Raw genomic sequence first — 18,603 nt, 5'->3', positions numbered from 1 at the left:
GCAGGAATTATTATTCCTGATTTTCCAAAAAGGAAACTGAGGCCCTCCCAACCAAGAAGGAGACGTAAAGCGCCTTTTTCGGCGTGGAAGACAAGACTCGCAGGCGGTAAAGGTAAGCGCAGAGAGGGAAAACATTGGCTGAGGTCACACAGCAGGCAGGGTCAGACCCCAGTCCCCAGCAGCTCTTTCACCGCCCCTGCTGCCCCTCTCCGTCCCAGCACTGTCCCCGAGGGCTTTCCGCCCAGGCGCCCCCCAGGTCGCGGGAACCACAGCTCCCGTGCAGCCCCCAGCTCGCCCGCGGGCCAGGGCGGGGCGGCACATCCAAGCCTCAGTTTCCCTTTGTAGAGCGGGCCGACCGCCGCGGGTGGGCCGAGAGGGCGGGCGGCTCGGCGCCGGGCAGGCCGGGCGGGGCGGCGCCTGACTCAGCGGGCGGGCCGCGGGCTGCTCAGCCGGTCGGACCGGCCGGGAGGCGCACGAGCCGCGGGGGCGCTGCGGGGCCGGGCGGCCCGGGGGGTGACGGGAAGGGAGGCCGGCCCGGCACCGCCCAGCCTTGGGCTCCGGGCGGGAAGTAGGCGAACGCGGCGGTGCGGGGCGCGCGGGCGACTGGCCAGCGGGATGGGAGTGGGGTCCCCCGGCGAGCCAGAGCCTCGGGAGCCGCGCTGAAGCCGGCGGCCGGACCCGCGCGGAGCCGACATGTGTCTGCGCCTCGGTGAGCGGTTGGGGGCGCGCTGGAGGCCCCGAACCACTCCAACCCTCCTGCGGGGGCGGAGCACTGTGCCGGGAGCCCGAGCCCCTGGGGTCCAGGCCGCACGCTCTGCCTCTAACTTACTGAGCGGCCTGGGGCTGGTCACTTTCCTTTCTGGGCCTCAGTTTCCCCAGCAGTTAGATGGAGGGAGGAGCGCTGCGGGTGTCTTCTCGTGTGGCTGTAGCGTCTCTTCCCCTAGCCCTCTCTTTCCTGCGGAGGCGCACGACTGCCCTCGGGGACCCCCGGGTGGGCGGCAGAGGAGATGCTGGAGATAGCCCCCACCTCACTCAGAAGGGACCCCGGGACCAGGCCTCAGCTTCCCCAGCCTTGCCAGGTGCTCCCACTTGCATACCCCCCACTTTCCCACGGCCACGAGGGAAGGGCTGTGGGCAAACAGGATCAGCAGCAGGGGAGCGGGACTAATGTGCCCCCTCCCTCCACTGCCTGGGCACAGTGATGCTGCCTGTGGGCAGCAGAAAGCCCCGGGGGGTGGGGTTCCTACTGTCTGGCCAAAAGACCTTGTGAGCCTCAGTTTCCTTGCCTGTAAGAGGGGGAGAGTAGCTCCCACCTCCTAGGACTACTATGAGGATGAGGGCAGCTCCCAAGAGTAAAGCGCTTAGCACCGTGCTGGCTAAGAGCTCCCACAGTGGTAATTTAGAAGTGAAGCCAGCTGGGCTTCATTTGGGAGGCAGCACTTTAAGAGGCCAAGGCAGGAGGATTGCTTGAGTCCAGGAGTTAGAGATTAGCCTGGCCAACATGGTGAAATCTGTCTTTACAAAAAAAGAAAAAGAAAAAAAAATTAGCCTGGCTACATAGCCGGAGGCGGAGGTGGGAGGATCACCTGAGCCCAGGAGGCAGAGGTTGCATTTAGCCGGGATGAGGCCACTGTGCTCTAGCCTGGGCTACAGAGTGAGACCCTGTCTCAATACATTAAATAAATAAAGCCAAGGACGGCTCCAGACTTAGTGCAGTGCTCCAGGCACAGTCCCATGCTGGCACTGTGCCTCGTCTTTGACCAAAGTCTTGGTCCTGGGATGCTGCTGTTATTGAGCCCAACCCTGAGCTGGGAGGTAGGCACTGAGCTCCCAGGTAGGTGAGTGGAGGCGGTGAGGTGGGTCAGGCTCCTGCGCTGAAGCTGCCAGGCCCCTTCCTGCGTGGCTGGCAGTCTGCCTTCGCAAGGCCATTTCAGTCTCACAGTGCCTGCCTAGCCCATTGTCTGCCCTCTTCTTCTCCTAGACCTGGTTCAGTTCCAGAGGGTTCTGTGGGCTCCAGGGGTCTCAGAGGCTGAGTGGACCAATGCCTTCCCACTTTATAGATGGGGAACTTGGGGCCCAGAAAGGGGCTGGTGCATGGTCACACAGCAAGTCTGTGACTGAATGGCCCCATCCCTACCTGCTCCCTAGGGACTGCCTCTTGGCACAGCTTGGCACAAATGTCCCAGAGAACATCCAGAGATTTCATTTTTTTTAGATGGATTCTCTGGCTCTGTAGCCCAGGCTGGAGTGCAATGTCATGATCATAGCTCGCTGTGGCCTCCACCTCCTGGGCTCAAAGGATCCTTCTGCCTCAGCCTCCTGAATAACTGGGACGATTGGCATGTACCACCATGCCTAATTTCTTACTTTTATCTTTTTGTAGAGATGGGGTCTTGCTATGTTGATCAGGCTGGTCTTGAACTCTTGGCTTCAAGTGATTCTCCCACCTTGCCCTCCCAAAGTGCTGGGATTACAGGCATGACCACTGTGCCCAACCATTTTTTTTTTTTTTTTTTTTTTTTAGCTGCAGAGCTCCCATATATTAAATATGACCAAGCCGCTCTACCACAGATGGGGAGACTCAGAGTCACATCCCATCAGGAGCAGTTAAAGAAGGGGATTAGTTCTGGGGCCTGACCACAGTCTTTGAGTCTCAGAGCTGGCTCTAGTGAGGGGCTGGCAGGGCCCGGGGGCCAGTGTAATGTATCTCCTTAAGGGCAGAGCTAGGACTCAGGCAAATTCCAGAGAGCAGGTCGGGAGCTGGCATGTGCATGTAGGGCTAGGTTGCCACTTTGCCTCTGAGAGCATCTGAATGAGTCCCAATGTCCCAATCCCCAATTTTTTGTTTGTTTTTTTGAGACGAAGTCTTGTTCTGTCACCAGGCTGGAGTGTAGTGGCTCGATCTTGGCTCACTGCAACCTCCATCTCCTGGTTTCAGGCAATTCCCCTCCCTCAGCCTCCCGAGTAGCTAGGACTATAGGCGTACACCACCATACCCGGCTAATTTTTTATATTTTAGTAGAGACGGGATTTCACCATATTGGCCAGGATGGTCCCGATCTCCTGACCTCGTGATCCACCCACCTCTGCCTCCCAAAGTGCTGGGATTACAGACATGAGCCACCACACCCGGCTCAATGTCCTTTTGACCCCAGCCTCCCCCACTCACTCCATCCTGCCTAGTGCCCCCTGTGCTGAGAGCTTCCTTTTCACAGTACCCTCAGGGTATGCCACACTTTCCCATACACTTCCTCATGGACTCACTGAGAGGCAAGGTTCTTCCCATTTTACAGATGGGGACCTGGAGACTCAGAGCTTTGAGTTACCTGCCCAGACTCACCTGGCTCTGGGCAGTTCAGTTCAGCTGCTCTGTGAGCATCTGCTGTGTACCAGGCCCTATCCACCAAGGATAGTGGGTACTGAATAGGGCCCAATTCCTACCTAATAAACTCTGGCTCCTTGTGGCCTGGAGAGTGACTGTAGAGCTCACCGTGGTACCCTAGGGCCTGGCACAGAGCAGCACTCTGTGAACATGTGTAATGAACACATGAATCAGTAAATGGGGAGCTTAGTGGAAAGATCTCGAAGTCTAGAGCTAGAGACCTGAGCTAGCACCTCCCACTCATGACCTTGAACACTAACAAGCCCTACTGCTAAGAGCCACCTGTATGCTTGTCCAGCCTTAGAGTCCTTGGGACTCACAAAGGCATCCCCAGCCCCTTTTATGGATGAAGAGACTGAGGCTCAGAGAAGGCAAGTTACTGGCTCCAAGTCATCCAGAAATACATTTAGAACCCAATGTACATCACTAAGGCCAGGGCCTCAGCTTCCCCTTCTGCCCAGCAGGATAAGCCCCACGAACAGCCCTGACATAGCTGTCCCCCACAGGAGGCCTGAGTGTGGACGACTTCCGGAAGGTGCTGATGAAGACAGGCCTGGTGCTGGTGGTGCTGGGCCACGTGAGCTTCATCACAGCCGCCCTGCTCCATGGCACAGTGCTGCGCTACGTGGGCACCCCCCACGATGCTGTGGCTCTGCAGTACTGCGTGGTCAACATCCTGTCTGTCACTTCCGCCATCGTGGTATGGCCAGGCTGGGAGGGTGGCTGGTGGGGGAGGATGGAGGGGGCTTGAAGGGTTTTCAACAAATCTCCACCCAGAATCTGTGGTAGGCAGCAGCCTCAAGGACTAACCCTTGGTCCGCCACCAACTGCCCAAGTCACTCACTTCTTCATCTATAAAATGGGGATGGTAACTGTTTACCTCTGAGGGTCTTGATGAGTACAGATGAGCTCATCCACACAAAGTGCTTAGCAGTGTCTGGTATGTTGTTAGTGCCTGCTATCGTGAGCTAAGATTATCATTACGCTCGAGAAATATCCACAGCACCACTGGACAGAAGAAAGGAGCAGCAGGTAAGCTTGGGAGGGTCCCGGGGGATTTCACAGAGTGCAGGCCTCTGAGCTGGGTCTTAATGGATGAGCAGGAGTTCACAAACGGGCTGCCGTGACCATAACCCAGGCATGTGGCATATTGAGGCTAGCAGTAGGCAGGAAAGGAAGCTGGGATGGCATTCGAGTACAGAGAATGTGAGACAGAAAGGTTGGAGGTGGAAATGGCTAAGATCTGTTCTGGAGAAGCTGAGAAAACCAATTTGCCAGGAGCTTAGCATTAGGCCTGATCTGTGGCAGCCGTTACAGATCAATGAATGGTAGCCACGGTTGTGACCGGGTATCAGTACCTGTTTGACTAGCACATGAATGGACAGGTCTGGTAGTCTCAAGTTTCTAAAGCTCTTTCCTGCCGGTCAGCAGAAGTGGCCATAGCCTCTGGGGAAGATCCTTCTGCACATCAATGTCTGAATTCCATCCCTGCCTCTGCCTGGCTGAGAGACTTATTTCTCTCTCTAGGCCTGTTCCTCCCTTGCAAAATAAAGCTCAGACAGCCTGCTGGCCTCAAGGCTTGGGAGAATGGGGGTCATAGGTCCCAGCAAGTAGGAGAGGCTTTGTCAGTGGGTGGGGCAGAGCTGGGCAGATGTGTGCAGGGTCCTTGGAGTTCTTCTGACTGATATTGTTGTAAGGAAGGCAGGGAAAGCATTGTGCTCAGGGCGAGGAGGTCCCCCAGGGATGGGCTTTGGGCTGGACCACTTTAGCCTTCCCTTCAGTCAGTTAATCCTCACTGCTCCCAGCAACTGGGGGCCATTATTATCCCTGTTTCACAAAAGAGAAACCAAGACTCAGGGATTCACCCAACCTCCTGTGGATACACAGAAGCCAAACCAGATTGGAACCTATTTGTGTCGGACACCAAAGCCAGTGTCCTTTCTGTGAGCTCATTCTTCAGAGCAGGGCTCAGCCCAGAGAGATTGAGGCACTTTGTTGTGGCTTCCATGTGAATTCAAGATCCATGCTAGGCCTGGATCCCAGGACCCCCATCATACCACCTGCCTCAGATGGGTCCAGGAACATCAGGAGGAAGACTGGCTGGGTGGGGCCCAAAGATCCAGAGGGTGGTTGTTGGGCTAAATTGTGGGGTGGTCCCACCCCTTGGGAACAAGGCTGGTTAGGGAAGTGTGTGCAAACCTGAGCAGGGATTGCAGGATCTGCACAGGCAGAGGAGCAGGAAGGGTGTTCCTGGTGAGAGAGTGCGTGGGCAGCATCCTGAGCAGGCTGTGTATGGGCGTCCACATCCAGGGCAGTGAGGGAGGAGAGTAGCCCAGGTAGGGCTGAGAAGCCAACAGGGCTGGGGAGGGGGTTTGGTCACTGAAAGCCTGGAATCATTGAAAATACTCCCAGGGATTTAAAGTTCTCCTCCATAACATGTCTTGGTTTGTTTCAGTGTAACAATTTTGATTTTAGTTCCTTGCTAACTGGGTTAGTTTCTTCCAAAATCTTCCATTCCAGAAAGGTGTGTCCCATGCATACCCTGGCATGCCCCGGCGGCCCCAGGATACCCAACCCTGACTGAGACACAGCTGTAGGCAGTGGGTACTCATAGACGGTTGTAGACAGGGAGTGACTGTTTTAGAAACATCACTCCAGGCTGGACTGTGAGGAGGCAGGTGGAGATGTGAGGCCCAGGCTAAGCAGGGGACGAGGGGTGAGGGAGTCTGGATGGCCATGGTTGGCACTCGTGAGGTCATTATCCCAGAGTGGCCCTGATCCCCCTGTCCTCCCTGCTCCAGACAAGGAGTAAGGGCTGACTTGAGTCTTCCCTACAGGTCATCGCCTCAGGCATCGCAGGCATCGTGTTGTCACGCTACCTCCCCAGCACCCCCCTGGTACGTGGTACCTCCTGGGATGGGACTGTGGGGGAAGGGTAGGGGTGGCAGCCACTCCCAAGGGCCTGGCCTCCTTGGAGGGGGTGAGGCTGACCCTCAGGGAGGTCAGAGCTGCCCATGGGGGTTAAGCACGATGCCCATTGACCAGTGGCCTCCCCTGTCCAGCGCTGGACAGTGTTTAGCTCGAGCGTGGCCTGTGCTCTTCTCTCTCTGACCTGTGCCCTTGGCCTCTTGGCCTCCATCGCCGTGACCTTCGCCACCCAGGGCAAGGCATTGCTGGCTGCCTGCACTTTTGGGAGCTCTGAACTACTGGCCCTCGCACCTGACTGTCCCTTCGACCCCACACGCATTTATGTGAGTTCCCAGGCCTGGGGTAGGAGCACGAGGCCCTCAAAGAGGTGGAAAGGGCTTTTGGAGTCCACCCTCCACCCCCGACCCCAGCCAGCCGTCTCTACCCCATGTCCTGCAGAGCTCCAGCCTGTGCCTGTGGGGCATCGCCCTAGTGCTCTGCGTGGCAGAGAACGTGTTTGCTGTGCGCTGTGCTCAGCTCACCCACCAGTTGCTGGAGCTGAGGCCCTGGTGGGGGAAAAGCAGCCACCACATGGTAAGTCCCCTCCACAGCCCTGACTCCCCAGATTTCCTGGGAGCCTCTGCCAGGGAGCCCAAGCTGCTCTGCTCCACCCCTGTGTATGGGCCCCCACCTTGAGAAATGGAGCAAAAGTTTTCTCTCGGCTGGGAGAGATGAGATCTCCCAGCAGATTCACACAGCTGACACCTAGCTCTCCTAGGGCCCTGGAGGAGTCTTGAGGGAGTGGCAGGGGTATCTGGGCTCACACTGGGGGCATTCCAAGGGACTGGCCTGGCTCTTGCAGTGGGGTGGGTAGTGATTCCCCTTTGCCCCCAGAGATCCTTCCAAGCCCTCCCCTCCTCCCATTTCCTGGATGTCCTGGAGGGGGAGACCCAGGCTGAGAACCAGTGGGTCTGGCAGCCTCCTGTGTCTCTGCAGATGCCGGAGAGCCCAGAGCCGGTGGAGAGCCGTGACCTGCTGAGCTGCACCAGCTCCGAGCCTCTGACCCTCTGAGAGATGATGTCTTGCCCAGGGCCCACGGCCACTAGGACCCTGCAAACAACTCTGCTCTGTGACCAGGCCAGGATTCCTGGAGCTGGCCTGAGAGGGCTCACTAGACTATCGGGGACCCAAGTGGGGCTTTCAACCCCCTCCCCCACCACCCAGGCCACTGCACTGAAATGAGACTTTATTCTGAAATTATTAAAAAGAACAGAGTTGCTCCATTTGGTTGCATGCAGGGGGATGGTTGGGGGGACAGAGGGGGGACAGAGGGGATGACGGGCTCAGCGGGGCGGGGGGGGGGTGTCTCTTTCCCACGCAGGACGCTGTGCACGGGGCTCTGGGTGCATCTGCCCATCTGTCTGTGGGCCTGTGCGTGTGTGAGGCAAAACATGGAGAGCTACGTAGGTCTGTGCGTGTCCAAGTGTTAAAAGGCAGGCAGGGCTTCCTGGGACCCACAGTTCGCGGGCTAGTATCCTGGGAGTTTCACTTGGTAGCTTGGCCTAGGGACCAGCAAGGACTGGGGTGGGAAGGGGTGAGGCCCTCCTGCAGGGAAGCCTGGCTCAAGAAAGCCTCTTCCTTCAACTCTACAGCCCTGGAATCCTTCTCTCCCTTACAGATAAAAAGACAGGCTCCTCCCTGGGGCATGACGCCTCCCAACCCCGAAGATGAGACCTGCAAGACGGGGAGACTGCCCCATTGGGGGAGGGGTCTGGCCTGGGTCTGGGTGGATGGGATGTCTCAGAGGGCCTGACTGAGGGGCAGACCAAGCCAGCCTGTGTCTCTGTCGTTGCCTCTGGGATTAGGGGGTGCTAACCGCTTGCTTGCTTGGGCCTGGGGGTACCGCAGGGCTCCCTTTTCCGGAGGCCCCCCGACAGGGCAGACCTGGGGATGAGGGTTCCCCAGTCTGGCCCCCAGTCAGATAGACACAAAGAAGAGGAAGCTGAGAGCCGGGAGGGGGCCGGTGAAGGCAGGGAGGAGGGGGGACCTGACTCCTCTCACTCAGAACTGGGAGGCGCTGCTGGGGTCGCATTGCAGCAGGCGCACGATGGACGGGTCGCTTTTGGCCCCGCGGATGAACTCCTCCAGGGACAGCTTGCCTGCAGGGCGGGGGGAACGGTGATGAGGAAGGAGGAGGCAGCCAAGCGAGGGGAGGCGGAGCGGGTGCGGGAGCAGGAGAGGGAGGGAGGGTGGGAGGGAGAGGGGCCCGCCCGGTCCACCCCGTCCGGCCCCTGCCCCTCACCGTCGTTGTTTGTGTCCATTTGGCGGAAGATTTTCTCAGTCCTCTTTTCCGGGGTCGACTCGTCCTCCGGCATCTTCATCACAGAGGAAACCATCTTGTAAATGGCCTGGGGGCGGGAGGGGAGGCGGGGAGTGAGAGGAGCCTGCCCGAGCCCCCACCCCCGAGATTCGGTGGCGCTCCCGGGCTCGCTGACGTTTGCTGCCCCCGCCGGAGCAAGGTGGAGTGGGGTTCACGGAGGCGTGGGGAGCCGGGGGCTTCGGAAGGCATGTCCGGGAAGGCTCCCCAGAAGAAGGGGCTATCGGGCGGGTCCTGCCCTGCTTGCTTGGAGGGCTGGGTGGGAAAGGAGCAAAGGCACTGCAGGTGAAAGCACCAAGCAGGCGCCGGGAATTTGGGGGCGCCTGGGGGTCAGGAGAGATGTTGGAGGACACCGGGGCCTGACAGTGGAGGGCCTGGAGCGGCGGGCTCAGGAGCACGTGCCCGGGGTGCGGGTCGAGGGTAAGTATCGAGCTGGCACGGGGGCCCAAGGAGGCCCGAGCTCGGTGGTCCCAAGGAGGCGCCGGTCCGAGGGGCGACACTGCGCTGTGGGTACATCTGCAGCCGGCAGGGGACGCGGCGCGGGCTGGAGGGCCAGAGGCAGCCGGGCCCAGAGGGGTGGGGAGCTGTATGCGAATAAATGCAAATGAGCATCTGCAGCGGGCAGGGACCGCCGGGCTCGGCTTGGCAGAAGGAGCTCCCGAGGTGATGCGAAAGAGTTCTTGCACTAAATGTACAGAGCACCACTCAGGGCTTGGCCTGTGGTATGCCCTGGGTCCCACTGCCCCGGGAGCTCAAGGACTGTCTCCTCAATCTTCCATCTTTACCCCACCGACACTTCCTCCAAGAAGCCTCCCTTCTTCTCCCATCCCATAAACTTCTGCCTCAGATCCAGCTTCAGCCTCCACACTGGTCTCTTCCAGCCTCTGTCCCTGAGGTCTGTCCCCCACGCTGCCTCCGAAAGCTCTTACCAAACACAGATCTCCACTGTTACCTCCCCAGCCCGCATACCATCACTCCAGTCACACACAGGCCTCCCCCCAGACCCGCCTTGCATCCAGCTCCTTCTGCTGCCTCCCATTCCTCCTTGAGGCTCAGTTTACAAGCTGTTTTCTTAGTGAGGTCTTCTCCAACCCAGGCTGGGTCAGGGTGCATATGGGCCCAGAGCCTACCGGACTTTTCCTTTGCAGACATCTCTCCGGAAGTAATTATGTCTTTGCAGGGTTGTTCCTAGTCCCCACCATGCAGATGAAGTACAGATGAAGACCATGGGCATCTAGCTGATGCCCATATCCCCAGAACCTGGCACCAGACAGGGACTTCCCTATTTAAAAGCCATTGGCACCTCCCACCTCCCTCTGTACCAAGTTCAAAGCATTCTGCCCTTGGCATTCAAGATGCTTCACAATCTGTCCACTGCCGACCCTCTACCATCAGGTCTCCCCAGGCTGGGTGATTCTGCCAACAGCCAACACCCCTGGCCCTTCAGATTCTCCAGCATTTACAGTCTCTGCCTAGAATAACAGTACTAACTACCATTTATCAGGGGCCTGCTCTGTGCCAGGTACTTTATATGCACTATTTCTAAACCTCACACCAGTCCTGAAAAATAGGTATCATAAACCCCATTTTCCAGATAAGAAACTGAGGCTCAGAAAGGAAATTGATGGCAGAGACTTGATTTGTACCTGCTCCCTCTTAGCTGCTGGAGGGATAGTGACGATCAGCAGGGCCTTTGGCATTAGGCACGGTCTGTAATAACTGCTCAATGAATGGTAGCCACGGTTGTGACGGGATATTAGTACCTGTTTGACTAGCATATGAAAGGAGGGGTCTGGTAGTCTCAAGTTTCTAAAGTTGGATGGACCTGGAGTGCCATCCTGGTTCCACTGCTCACTAACTGTGTAGCCTTGGACAAGTACTTAACCTCTGTGAGCCTCAGTTTCTTCATCTGTAAACTCATCTGTAAGAGTACTCATCTGGGAGATAAGTATGAGTGGGTGGTCAGTAAACAGCAGCTCATATTAGTCATTATTCATCCTCCAAGTCCTCAAGTCTTCCCTGCCACTCAGTCCCCTGCCTCCCAGATGACACCTTTACACCCCTGTCATTGAGCTGGTCAGTGGGACCTCCACATCCGTCTCCCCACCAGAGTGGGAGCCCCAAGAGGCACAGTTTCTTCCTTTCCAGTGTGTCCACTACCTGGCACAGGGCTGGGTCTTGAAAAGAATTGGGCCAGTGACCACTACCCTATGACAGCCTTCTCCTGGGCCTCCTAATTAATTGTCTGGAATTGCTGCTCACTCATGGTTTCAAGGGAGCTGACTTGTCATTAATCAGGCACTGGGGCTTGCAGAGCTCTGTGTGCACCAGCCGTCTGGAGCCACAGGGCCACCATAAAGGAAGCCAGGGCCTGGACAGCAGAGGCCACCAGAAACGGGTCCTAAGGATGCCCAGGCAATGGGTCTGGCTTGACTGATGCTCTGGGCATGGTGGCTCCAGCAGGACTGAGGTTTACCAGTACACACCAATGCACCACACTGATTGGTAGAATGTGAACATCCCTTCAGACTGGTCAGTATCCAGCTGCTGCCATGCCTGGGTGACCCTCCCCCCACCCCAGCCACCCGACCCTACCATCAGGACCCCCAAACCCCCTACCATCAAGCAACTAAAGAGTCAAATGCCTGGCCCACAGGAGTTGGTGACAAACGTTAAGGCTTTTTCCCCGCTCTAGCCATAGGTATGGGGAGGGCATCACATCTCCACCTGGAGAGCAGGCCCAGACCTTAGCAAGAGGAGACGCCAAAGTCAAGAATCCAACAGTGGCTGGGGCAGCAGTCTGTGGAGCTGGGAGACCAGAAGGGAGAGGATTCAGAGATGTGAAGGAAAGGGGGCAAGAGCTTGTGCAGAGCTGCATGACAGGATTAGTCAGGGCACATTTCATTGAGATGCTGGAAAGACCATTCTGGCTGGAGCAGAGGATGTGCAGAGGATAAAATAATAACAGACAATTGCTAATGTCTACCAAGTACCAATTACATGCCAGGCCCTCCGCTCAAGTCCTTATCTCACTCTATCCCTGCAATAACCTTGTGAGGAAGGGGCTTAACACCCCCTTAACAGGTGAAGAAACCTGTAAAGGCTTAGGAAAAAGGCAGGCAAGGAAATGGACAGGTAAAACAGAACCAGAGCCCTGGCCATCTTCAAGCCTGGGTTGAGGAGATGGGTGCTCTGGGAGGTTTCTGAAGTAAAGCTAACATGTAGCATACTTAAACTTGTACTCACAAAGGGCATTATATCAGGTCCTTAAATCTTGTGAAGTCAGTATCACCATGTCCATTATACAGATGAGCAACCTAAGAGTGAAGGCCACTTCCAGAACTGGAAGCTAGACCTCCTGACCAGGAGTCCAGAGCCCTCTCAGTAGACAACTCTGAGTAGTGGCTAGCCAGAGCTTGTCTCACTTATGTGCTGTGTGTCTTTGAGACTCTCTGAGTCTCATGGGGTTGTTGTAAGCATGCACTGAGCTCATGAGCACCTACTCAATGCTAGGCTCTTATTGGGTCCTCAATCAGTTAGAAGGTGGCTGGGTATCCAGATGGAATGTGGAAAGTGGGCCAGATGGCCCACTCACACAGGCTGTGTGGCCTCAAGTAAATCCCTTTATCTCTCTGAGCATCCGTTTCCTCTGGTGTAAATAAGGATCAGTAAGACATAACTGGACTGTTCTGTGCAGAAATGTCAATTCATAAAAAATAAAGAAGCGATGAGGAGCTATCCTGGATTAAAGGGGCTAAAGAGACACGAGAACTAGATGCAATGCATGACCCCAGGTCAGGGCTGAAAGTGCTACAAAGAACATTATGGAGACAGTTGGCAAAATTGGAATATGGTTGGTAGATTAGATAATAGCATTGTTTCTATGTTAAATATCCTGGCTTGGGTAATCATATTATGGGTTATGTAAGAGAATGCCCTTATTTTTAGGAAATATATCCTAATGTATCCAGGGGTAAAGGGCCAATGTTCAGAACAACAAGAAAACGTTACACACTCATGTGCACACATGCACATGCACTAGATAATGAGGAAGCACCTGTGGCAAAATGTAAATAGGTGAATCTGGGTGGAGAATATAGGGGAGTTTTCTCAACTTTTCTTTAAGTGGGAAATATTTCCTAAGAAACAATTTTTTAAACGGGATTGCAAGAATAGCCCCTGCCTCCACTTGCCTACAAGGTTTGCTGAGAGGATAAAGGGGGTGGTGGGTACCAGCTGCCAGACCCTTCGCTTGGCATTCTGAGGGGCCCAGGGGCCCACCTGCACGATCTCCAGCATCTCCTCCCGGCTGATGTAGCCATTGCCGTCCAGGTCATACATGCTGAAAGCCCACATGAGCTTCTGCTCCAGGCGGCCGCGTGAGGTCACGCTCAGCGCAATGATGAACTCCCGAAAGTCTATGGTGCCATCGCTGTTGGTGTCAAAAGTGCGGAAGACGTGCTCGGCGAACTTGGAGGCATCACCATAGGGAAAGAAGTTGGCATAGATCTTCTTGAACTCATCCACGTTGAGGATTCCTGTGGGGCAGTCCTTGAGGAAGCCCTTGTACCACTCCTGGAGCTCCAGCTCTGAGAACTCCGTGTTCTCCCGCAGGTCCTGCAGCATCTCAGGCCGCAGCTTGCTGTTCTGCTTGCCCATGGCCGCCGAGCCAAGTCCCACCTGGGTCCCCAAGGGGGTCAAGGGACAGAGAGGAGTGATCAGGTCCTCCTGGCTACTTGACACTGCTTCAGATGGGCCCCCCCTGCCACCAGCTATCCCTGCCTCTCATTTAGCCCAGTGAAAGAGAGGAAATGGCCCAAGATCACACTGCCTAGACCCAGGCATCCTGTGTCTGTGCCATGCTCCCTGCCATCTCCCTGGACCACACATTTTCCTGGGGAGCAGACCGGAGAGGGAGGAAGGGAAGGGGTTCACATTTGCTGAGGCCCTTCTCAGTGCCAGCCACTAAGGCTTCACAAATGCACACCATCTCACCCTCACAACAGGAGGTATGGGAACTTGCCCCATTTTACAGATGAGAAGGAAGGTTTAGAGACGTGAGGTGGCCGCTTCAGGTCACACAGCCATGGCATTGCAGGGCTGACTCCTGGAGTTATCCACAGAGGTGCAGAAAACCTGATCCTCCTCCATCCTACCCACTGCCTTCTCATTGCCTCACATGTGCCTGCTCAGCACAGAACATACCTGCAGTCCAGACACTGCCCTGTTCTCCTTCTGACAGGTGTGCCCAACAAGAGGCAGCGTAGGGAGGTGTTACTGTGGGTGTTAACTGTGATCGAGTCAGATCACCTAGGTTTTAATTCCAGCTCCTCCTCTTACCAGCTACGTGACCTTGGGCAAGTTCCTTAAACTCTCTCTACCTCATCTTTAAAGTGGGGTAATAACAGTACTTACCTAAGAGGATTGTTGTGAGAATTAAATTAGTTAATAGGTGTGAAGCACTTAGAACCATGGCTGCATAGATAAGTGCTACATAAGTGTTAAATAAAAATGATTTACAGCCGGACGTGGTGGCTCACGCCTGTAATCCAAGCACTTTGGAGGCCAAGGCGGGCAGATCACCTGAGATCGGGAGTTCAAGACCAGCCTGACCAACATGGTGAAACCCCGTCTTTTTATAAAATTAAATAAATAAATAAATAAAAATGATTGACATATACCCAGGTGTCACAAAACTCATGCAAAAACTGTGCAAATGAATGTATACAATAACTGTATGCTTCACAGCTCACCAGATCCACACGCTGGATCCCATGCCACTCACGCACCAGCTCACTCCCACCCATGGGTCAGCATGCCTCCACACATGGCGACATTCCCTCTGCTCCACAACTCACACGAACTGACACATGGCACCACGCACAACTCCCATACCCTGTGCATCAAGACACACCAGCCCACGACCCCACATGTCTCACACATGCCATCACACGCCAACTCGCATGCTGACACCTCTCACATGGCCAGCTGCACGTGGGACCTTCAGGCACCCTTGCCATTTTTCTTTGTTTTCCTTCCGTTTTCCCAGGGGTGCTGTCAGGTCCCAGGAGAGGGAGCTGCAAACCTTCCCAGACCTCCTGGGGGCCCCTTTTCCAAGGAGACACCCCCATGCCCATCCAATCCTCCCCAACACTTACCTTTCATCTAGTCCTGAAAGGTCCCTTGAGTGGAGGTTAGATTGTGGAGGCTGAGTAGAAGGCAATGAAGAGGAAACAGCCAGCCAGTTCTGCACAGGGGTGTAGGGGTGTATGCAAGTGACCCCCACCCACTTGGGGCAATGAGGGGGTTCCTTGTGCGTACATGTGCATGAAGCTCTGCACATATGTGAATGGGTGTGTTGTGAGTGCATGTGCTCATGCATGATGTGTGCCGCTGCTTTTTGCACTGCATTCGCCTGCCGTGTCTTCCCATCTATGTCGGTCCATGTGCATTGGATGTGCATGTGATCAGGTATGCACCCGTCACAGCATGAGGGAATGAGCCCATGTGGCCATTTGGGGGACCCGTGTGTGTCCTCGGCGGTATGTCACACGCATGTTTCTGTAAGTTGGTGCCCCTCCTTTCTAGACCAGCCTCTTATGCCCCAGGCTAAGGACCCGACGAGTGAGTGGGAAAGGACTGAGGAAATGAGAAGGGCTGGGGCATGTCCCTCACTGCCCTCCTCAAGGTCCAAGGAACTGGGTCACCAGAGCGGGGGCAGAGAGATGCGCAGAGCAGGAGAGCTCCTCCAGTGCCCCCCTCGCCCTGCCACCCTCGGAGTTGCCCCTCCCGGTTGGAAGAAGATTCAGCTGTCCTCATAGACCTCAAGTCCTCCACATGGGAGGAACCCCCTCAAGCTCGACCTGAGAAGTCAGCCCCGGGGACCCGCTCCAAACCTCCCCCAGCTCTGGCCCCCAGCCACCGCCTCCATTCGCTCAGCACTAGGACAGCGTTTAGCGCGTGGCCCCTCCTGGAGGGGGCGCTCCCGGGCGGCCAAACGCGGCTCCTCGGGGCCGGCCACTGGGCGGTCAGGACCCTGGAGAGCACCATGCGCTCCCCGGGGAAGTCCCCGTCCCCTGCACCCCCCCCCACCACCCCGGGGGCAAGGATGCCCGGGAAGCGCGGGAGCGACGGGGTTGGGAAGCCCTGGACGTGGGCCCCCGGCTCCGGGAACCCCCTGCCCTCATCCCCCGGCCCCGAATGGAGGGGCCCCCACTCACCCAGCGACGCGGAGACACCGACTGCGCAGGGAAGGCGGCGCTGCTGCGGCGCGCGCGGCAGGGGCGGCCGGAGGGGCGGGCGGGACTGCGAGGGAGACGCCCCACAGCGCTCACCCGGAGCCCCTCCCCTGGGGGGGGTCCCCGCCAGTCCTGGGGGTGGTGGAACAGCGAGCTAGGCTCCGCCCCGCCCCCGCCCCGAGAGAGAAGGGGACGCCCTCAGTTCCCCGGTCCCCCTCGAGGGAGCACCCTGCCCGGGGAGGAGGCTCGCGGCGCCCCTCTCCTCAGCATCTCGGCTCTGGTGGCCGGAACGGAGGGGCGGGATAATGCCAAAAGGCCTCTCTCCTGAGCGGGGGGCGATCCCTGGCCGCTCAGCCCCGCTTCCTTTCCCCTACCCACCTGGGCTCTGAGCTGCCCGTCGCTCCGAGGGCAGAATCTGCACCCTGGGCACCCTCCCTGCTCCTGCGCCTCAACTCCCAATTAACAGAGCGGGGGGCTCTTTGGGGTGGGTAGAGCGCCCATTCCTCCAGCTACTGAGGTCTTAGGGGTAGGGGGCCAGACACGCCCCCTTTCCCACCTCCACCTTGGAGAGCCGGCCCCCATCTCAAGCCCACCACTCCCTACCTCACCCGACCCTCTCTCAGAATTAATCCCACCTCCCAACTTCGATGTCAGCTGCTCCTCCCACTCCCCCCTCCAATCAAGAAAACCCCATCCGTCCTTCCCTCCCTCCCCAGGCTCTGACTGTGCGGGCAGTGACAGGAGGGCAGCACCTCTCCTGCCTGGGTATTCAGTGGCACTTAACCACTGCCTGCCGACCCACTGCACAGCTCCTCTCCAGAGCTGATGATCCCCAGCCCAGCTCCTCCTGCCCCCAGCCTCAGCGACAGTCTCCGAATGCTGGGCTGAGATTTTGTCCTTTTTCCATCTCTGGGGGTTGGTCCTAATTGTCCACATGAAGAAATGGGCTCAGAGGGGTTAAATGATTTTTCCAATGTGTGTGCCCTCATCCACTTCATCCATTCATTCCACAAATGTGTATAAAACCCTAGTTCTGGCCGGGCGCGGTGGCTCAAGCCTGTAATCCCAGCACTTTGGGAGGCTGAGGCGGGTGGATCACGACGTCAAAAGATCGAGATCATCCTGGTCAACATGGTGAAACCCCGTCTCTACTAAAAATACAAAACATTAGCTGGGCATGGTGGCGCGTGCCTGTAATCCCAGCTACTCAGGAGGCTGAGGCAGGAGAATTGCCTGAACCCAGGAGGCGGAGGTTGCGGTGAGCCGAGATCGCGCCATTGCACTCCAGCCTGGGTAACAAGAGTGAAACTCCGTCTCAAAAAAAAAAAACTCTAGTTCTGAGGGCAGCACTGTTCTGTCTAGGTAGTGAGACTACAGGTGCAGACAATAAACAATGGACACAATATACATGTTGATATTAGACTTGTGTGTTTGTGTGTGGGGGGGGGGTTGTTTTTGTTTTTGTTTTTTTGAGATGGAGTTTTGCTCTTGTCACCCAAGCTGGAGTGCAATGGCATGAGCTCTGCTCACTACAACCTCCGCCTCCCAGGTTCAAGCAATTCGCCTGCCTCAGCCTCCTGAGTAGCTGGGATTACAGGCACATGCCACCACACCAGGCTAATTTTTTGTATTTTTAGTAGAAATGGGGTTTCACCATGTTAGCCAGGCTGCTCTTGAACTCCTGACCTCAGGTGATCCACCTGCCTCAGCCTCCCAAAGTGCTGGGATTACAGACGTGAGCTATTGTGCCGGCCTAGACGTGTTTTTAAAAGTTGGGATTGGGGGGTGGCAGTCAGAATGGTAGCAGATCCAGAGCCTTGGGGCCCATAACAAGGACTTCAGGTTTTTTATTCCGGATGAGATGGAAAGTCCTGGGGGGGCTTTGAGCAGAGTGAGAGGGTGTGACCTCCGGGTGGACAACTTCCTTGGTCTGTTGTGTCAAGAACAGACTTTGAGGAGTTGGGGGCAAGGTGGGAGCCGGGAGCCATTTCAGGCTGAGAGATGGCTGGGATGGGTCTGGTTTCTGGATTTACTTGCAGGTAAAGCTGGCAGCATTTGCCATCTGCCCAGACGACCCTTCCCAGCCCAGAGTTTCTTCAGCATCAGCAGCTCAGCCCCTCTGGGCTCTCCAGGGCTCAGATCAAAGCTCCACCTCCAGGCTCCCAGACTGAGCCTCTCAGGTCCTCAGAGTCTAGCCTTAGTCCCTCCTGCTTGGAGGCAGGCGGGGAGGTCTCAGCTGGAGGAACTGAGGCGCCAGGCTGGGGTGGGGTAGGGACAGCTGGGCCTCCGGAACACCAGCTCCACTGCGTGCCTTGGCTTGGATGTTGGGACCCCCGGTGGAGGCGTGAGACGCCAGATGAGCGTGGGTGGTTCCCAGCTGCCTTCTTCTTGAGGACCTGGAGGCTGGGAGAGATTGCTGCTCAGCCCCCACCCCAGGGCCCTCCAGTGGCAAGCTCCCTCCCCTGTCCCCACCAGGCCTGGAGGGCCAGCTGTGCCGGGGTCAGGAAGAGGAGCCTGCCCTGCCTCGACCCCTCGGCGCCCTTCCCCATCATCTCTTCCTCTCTCTCTTTAGTGGTCTGGATCCTCCTCTTCATCCTTGGGGTCTCAGTTTATCCCCATCTTGGGCTGCTCAGCCCCCTCTCTGCCTCCTTCTTCCCCAGCTCAGCCTCCTGCAGGTTCAGTCCCTCAGGGGCTGACTT

The 18,603-nt window shown here is 56.8% G+C and overlaps 2 protein-coding genes across 6 annotated transcripts; one reads left to right on the top strand and one right to left on the bottom strand.

Moving 5' to 3' along the window:
* Positions 1–496: 496 nt before the first annotated feature.
* On the top strand, positions 497–7,570 carry TMEM54 (transmembrane protein 54). Of its 3 annotated transcripts, none has more exons than XM_032246795.1 (6): positions 497–709; positions 3,889–4,082; positions 6,220–6,279; positions 6,544–6,633; positions 6,749–6,883; positions 7,286–7,570. In XM_032246795.1, the coding sequence occupies exons 1-6, from the start codon at positions 694–696 to the stop codon at positions 7,358–7,360; spliced, it is 570 nt and encodes a 189-aa protein (XP_032102686.1). In that variant the 5' UTR covers positions 497–693; the 3' UTR covers positions 7,361–7,570. The 3 variants fall into 3 exon arrangements, with proteins under 3 accessions (XP_032102686.1, XP_032102684.1, XP_032102685.1); XM_032246793.1 differs by having other exon boundaries at positions 6,445–6,633; XM_032246794.1 differs by having other exon boundaries at positions 573–709; positions 3,847–4,082; positions 6,445–6,633.
* HPCA (hippocalcin) lies at positions 7,519–16,558 on the bottom strand. 3 transcript variants are annotated; one of them, XM_032246799.1, is made up of 4 exons: positions 15,887–15,992; positions 12,948–13,346; positions 8,592–8,697; positions 7,519–8,448 (listed from the first exon to the last, which is right to left on the bottom strand). In XM_032246799.1, the coding sequence occupies exons 2-4, from the start codon at positions 13,323–13,325 to the stop codon at positions 8,351–8,353; spliced, it is 582 nt and encodes a 193-aa protein (XP_032102690.1). In that variant the 5' UTR covers positions 13,326–13,346; positions 15,887–15,992; the 3' UTR covers positions 7,519–8,350. The 3 variants fall into 3 exon arrangements, with proteins under 3 accessions (XP_032102690.1, XP_032102689.1, XP_032102687.1); XM_032246798.1 differs by lacking the exon at positions 15,887–15,992 and adding an exon at positions 16,540–16,558 and having other exon boundaries at positions 7,980–8,448; XM_032246796.1 differs by lacking the exon at positions 15,887–15,992 and adding an exon at positions 14,825–14,844 and having other exon boundaries at positions 7,980–8,448.
* Between the last annotated feature and the right edge of the window lie 2,045 nt (positions 16,559–18,603).

Source organism: Sapajus apella, unplaced genomic scaffold (assembly GCF_009761245.1).
Source record: "Sapajus apella isolate SASKATOON/1434 unplaced genomic scaffold, GSC_monkey_1.0 scaffold62, whole genome shotgun sequence".
Classification (NCBI taxonomy): Eukaryota; Metazoa; Chordata; class Mammalia; order Primates; family Cebidae; genus Sapajus; species Sapajus apella.
The sequence above is the reverse complement of the archived record's forward strand: the minus strand, read 5'-3'. Positions and strand labels throughout refer to the sequence as shown.

Excerpts from the sequence above, each read along its gene's own strand:
- TMEM54 (XM_032246793.1), top strand. Across the intron at positions 6,634-6,748 it reads TCGACCCCACACGCATTTAT|AGCTCCAGCCTGTGCCTGTG; the intron begins GTGAGTTCCCAG and ends CATGTCCTGCAG. Across the intron at positions 6,884-7,285 it reads GGAAAAGCAGCCACCACATG|ATGCCGGAGAGCCCAGAGCC; the intron begins GTAAGTCCCCTC and ends GTGTCTCTGCAG.
- HPCA (XM_032246798.1), bottom strand. The coding sequence starts at position 13,325 with ATGGGCAAGCAGAACAGCAAGCTGCGGCCTGAGATGCTGCAGGACCTG. Across the intron at positions 8,698-12,947 it reads AGATGCTGGAGATCGTGCAG|GCCATTTACAAGATGGTTTC; the intron begins GTGGGCCCCTGG and ends TCCCGCCCCCAG. Across the intron at positions 8,449-8,591 it reads AATGGACACAAACAACGACG|GCAAGCTGTCCCTGGAGGAG; the intron begins GTGAGGGGCAGG and ends CCCGCCCTGCAG.